General features: G+C 32.2%; 1 protein-coding gene across 1 annotated transcript; it reads right to left on the minus strand.

The window, feature by feature from the left end:
• Positions 1-501: 501 nt before the first annotated feature.
• LOC126689780 (protein PELPK1-like) lies at positions 502-1,059 on the minus strand. Its single transcript, XM_050384958.1, has one exon. It carries the CDS (start codon positions 1,057-1,059, stop codon positions 502-504), a length of 558 nt encoding a protein of 185 aa, XP_050240915.1.
• Between the last annotated feature and the right edge of the window lie 2,234 nt (positions 1,060-3,293).

Genomic DNA, 3,293 nt, shown 5'->3' on the forward strand with positions numbered 1-3,293 from the left:
GTGGCCATTAATATGGCCTTACCAGTGCCATGTATGTAAGATGGAAAGCTGATCTCAGATTATAAGTGAAACTCCTTTTTTTTTTGGTTCGAAAGTTTAATTAATTAATGATTTATATTAAGTGATTTATGCAATTACTCCATATCACAGATTATCATATAGTATACTATAAGAGAAGCTCCAGACTTTAATTTTAAAGAAATCATGTACATAATGATGCAGGCAATCGTAAGAATAACACTCCAAGTGACACTGAAAAGTATTATATGATCGAAGAATGAATCTAGAATAATGGAAAATAAAACATGAGAATCCTCCCTGAGACAAACAAATACACATAAACCTAGTCGCACCTGTAAAAGCACTTAGATCTATAAATCCAAGGCAAACAGGTTCCCACCACACATTTAAAAAACGCTTCAAATAGTGGTACAGAGAACCATCCAATGATGAAGCTAGAAGGAAGATGAAAGGAAATTTGGCATATCAGGGACTAGTGATTCAATTTGATGGTGGTGGGGAGAAGAAAGGAATTGTTGGAATTGTCGTTGGAATGGTGGGGATTGAAGGGATCATGGTTGGGATGGTGGGCAATGGAGTAGCAGCAGGTAGAGGAGGTAGTGTCACCTTGGGAATTGTAGGGGTGGTTGGGGAAGTTGGATTTGGCAAAGATGGAATCTGGGTGCTTGGCAATGGTGGCAAAGTGGACTTTGGTAGAGTTGGCAATGGTGGCAATGTGGTAGTTGGCAGTGTTGGCTGAGATGGGATCTGGGTGCTTGGCAATGGTGGCAATGTGGACTTTGGCAAAGGTGGTTGAGTTGGCAAAGTTGGCAATGGCGTGCTAGGCAGTGGTGGCAATGTGGCTTGAGGCAGTGTTGGCACTGAGGGCAATGGAGGCAATGTGGACTTGGGCAAACTTGGGATCGTAGGCAGTGTCAATGCCGGAGGTGGAGCGGCTGTTGTGTCCAAAAGCTGGCGTGCTGCAAGGCTTACATTGGTGGTTGCGAGTGAAAATGCTACGACCAAGGACAGAACGAAACAATAGTTGGAAAATGCCATGGTTTGGTCTGAGGAGAAGATTTGAAAAGCTGTTTCACTTTTAGTATTGGCTAGATGTTCTTGATTGAAAAAACCATATACTGCATGGGTATTTATAGTGGGAAAATGTTGAAGGATTCTGAGGACTAAAGCATCAATATGAGTTTGATGGAATGTGGTTGAAGGAACTACGAATAAACCTTAGTTAGTTCACCTAGCAAACTAGACTAGTTGTTTGTTCAAAAATTATTAGCCAATCTAAAATGATACAATTGACTTGTGGGAGCTTATAGGAAAACAAATCTACTTGATTATGTGCTGTGATTCATCACACCTTTTGTTTTAGGGCCGTTAGGAATGTTCAAAAGAATAATTGAGCAAAAATAGAAGAAAGAGATATCATAGGACACCATTGAATTCACTTGTGGATAATGCTGGGAAGTTCAATTGGCTTATCGTGTTGTTTTTGATAAAGAATAACTTATATTTGACCAAATTTTCTTGCCACACATGTAGATAATGATAATTTATATTTGTAGAAGGTTTGAAATGAGGACTTAGGAATTTTATGCTATATGATGAAATTTGTAAGGTAAATTGTATTTTTGATCCCTCACATAGTGAGATCTATTTGATTTTGGTTTTAATTTTAAAAAGTTTGAATCTAGTTTCCTCAAATTTTTTAATTTTACTATTTAGTCCCTCCATCTATTTCTCTTTCATATATACTAACGAAATGTTTAAACACCCTATATGTCATTGACCAAATTTGAACCAACCCTATATTTAAGGTTTAAAATGAAATTAACCCCATGTTTTAAGGAAAAAAATGTGAGTAAGAAATGGATGGAAAATAGATGAAGTGACAAAATTATTCATCACTTCTTACAATTTGAGGAATTGAATTACAATTTTTCAAAATTAAGGGACCAAAATTGCACAAAACCTATATCTATGGGACTAAAATACAATTTACCTAAATTTATAAATAACCGACAATATGTTCATGCGATATACATAAAAATTAAAAATTACATAATTTTATGAAAATAGTTTACTAATATAATCACAATGTATTAATAAAATTGATAGCGAAAAAAAAAAAATATAAATTACATGATTGAACTATACCCTTTAAGACAAAGTTTTTATTAAAACCAAATATTGTTGTAGATGATTTAGAATTTTAGATAAATATTATATTTCTTAGGATTAAGATTTGATTAAAACTAAAAATTGTAGTAGGTGATTTAAATAAATATTGATTTTCTTTTAAATCTATTGAAAGTTTGAAGAGGAGAGTTTTAATTATCGATAGTATTTTAATTTTTTTTTAAAAATTTTGGTAATAGATTTCAGGTTAGAGTAAACTATTCTAATAATTAGTATTTAAATTCATCAAAAATCACAGATTTTAATAATTCTAAACCACATAACAAAATATAGTTTATGATGTGTAATGTATACTGTAAGGACATATTTTGTACACTACAATGGTTATTACAAGGTAATATAAATTAATTTTACAAAAAATACAAGAAGGTAGAATGAAATAATTATTGTTATTCATTCATTTGGTGATCCATTATGAGAAGGTAGTGGAATCACATCATATATTAATCAAATTTCCTTAAATACAATTTAAAAATAATTATATAATCAATATTATGTTTTTCAAATTAATTAAAATATTCATAAATTTATAAAAAATTGATAACATCTTAGTGCAATATTGATATAGTTTGTCATACCAATATAGTAATTAGCTGAAAGTAGTAGTATTTGGTTTTGTAGTTGGGTAATTAGAAGGGGAAAGTAGTGGTTTTAGTCATAAGGGGAAAGATTCATCAATCATACGGACTTGATCACGTGTCACGAAAAAGTTATCAATTAATGTCAACTCCATTGGAAAGTTGTAAAGTTTGTTGGACATTTGATCTCACAGAAGCCAATTTACAATGGTGAGAAATGGGGAGAAAACAATGTGGACATGTATTATTTTCTAGTTTAGGCCCTTTAGGGTTCTGTGTTGTCTTATGAAGGGGTTATAATGTAAGTTCGTAGCTTTGTAACTTGTAAGTTCTGGTTTTATTAATTTGATCTTTAGTTGCTATCTTTACCTTTTTGGTTCAGACAATGGCATTGTTGGTTTAAATTTCATCATTTCGCAAATTAAATAAACTTGTTTTATTATTCGCATCATAGCATAGTTAGAATATTCTTTTCAGCTAGGAGAGGAAGAGAAAAACAAACTC

Source organism: Quercus robur, chromosome 6 (assembly GCF_932294415.1).
Source record: "Quercus robur chromosome 6, dhQueRobu3.1, whole genome shotgun sequence".
In the NCBI taxonomy this organism is placed as follows: Eukaryota; Viridiplantae; Streptophyta; class Magnoliopsida; order Fagales; family Fagaceae; genus Quercus; species Quercus robur.

Coding starts and splice junctions, on each gene's coding strand:
- LOC126689780 (XM_050384958.1), bottom strand. CDS start 1,059: ATGGCATTTTCCAACTATTGTTTCGTTCTGTCCTTGGTCGTAGCATTT.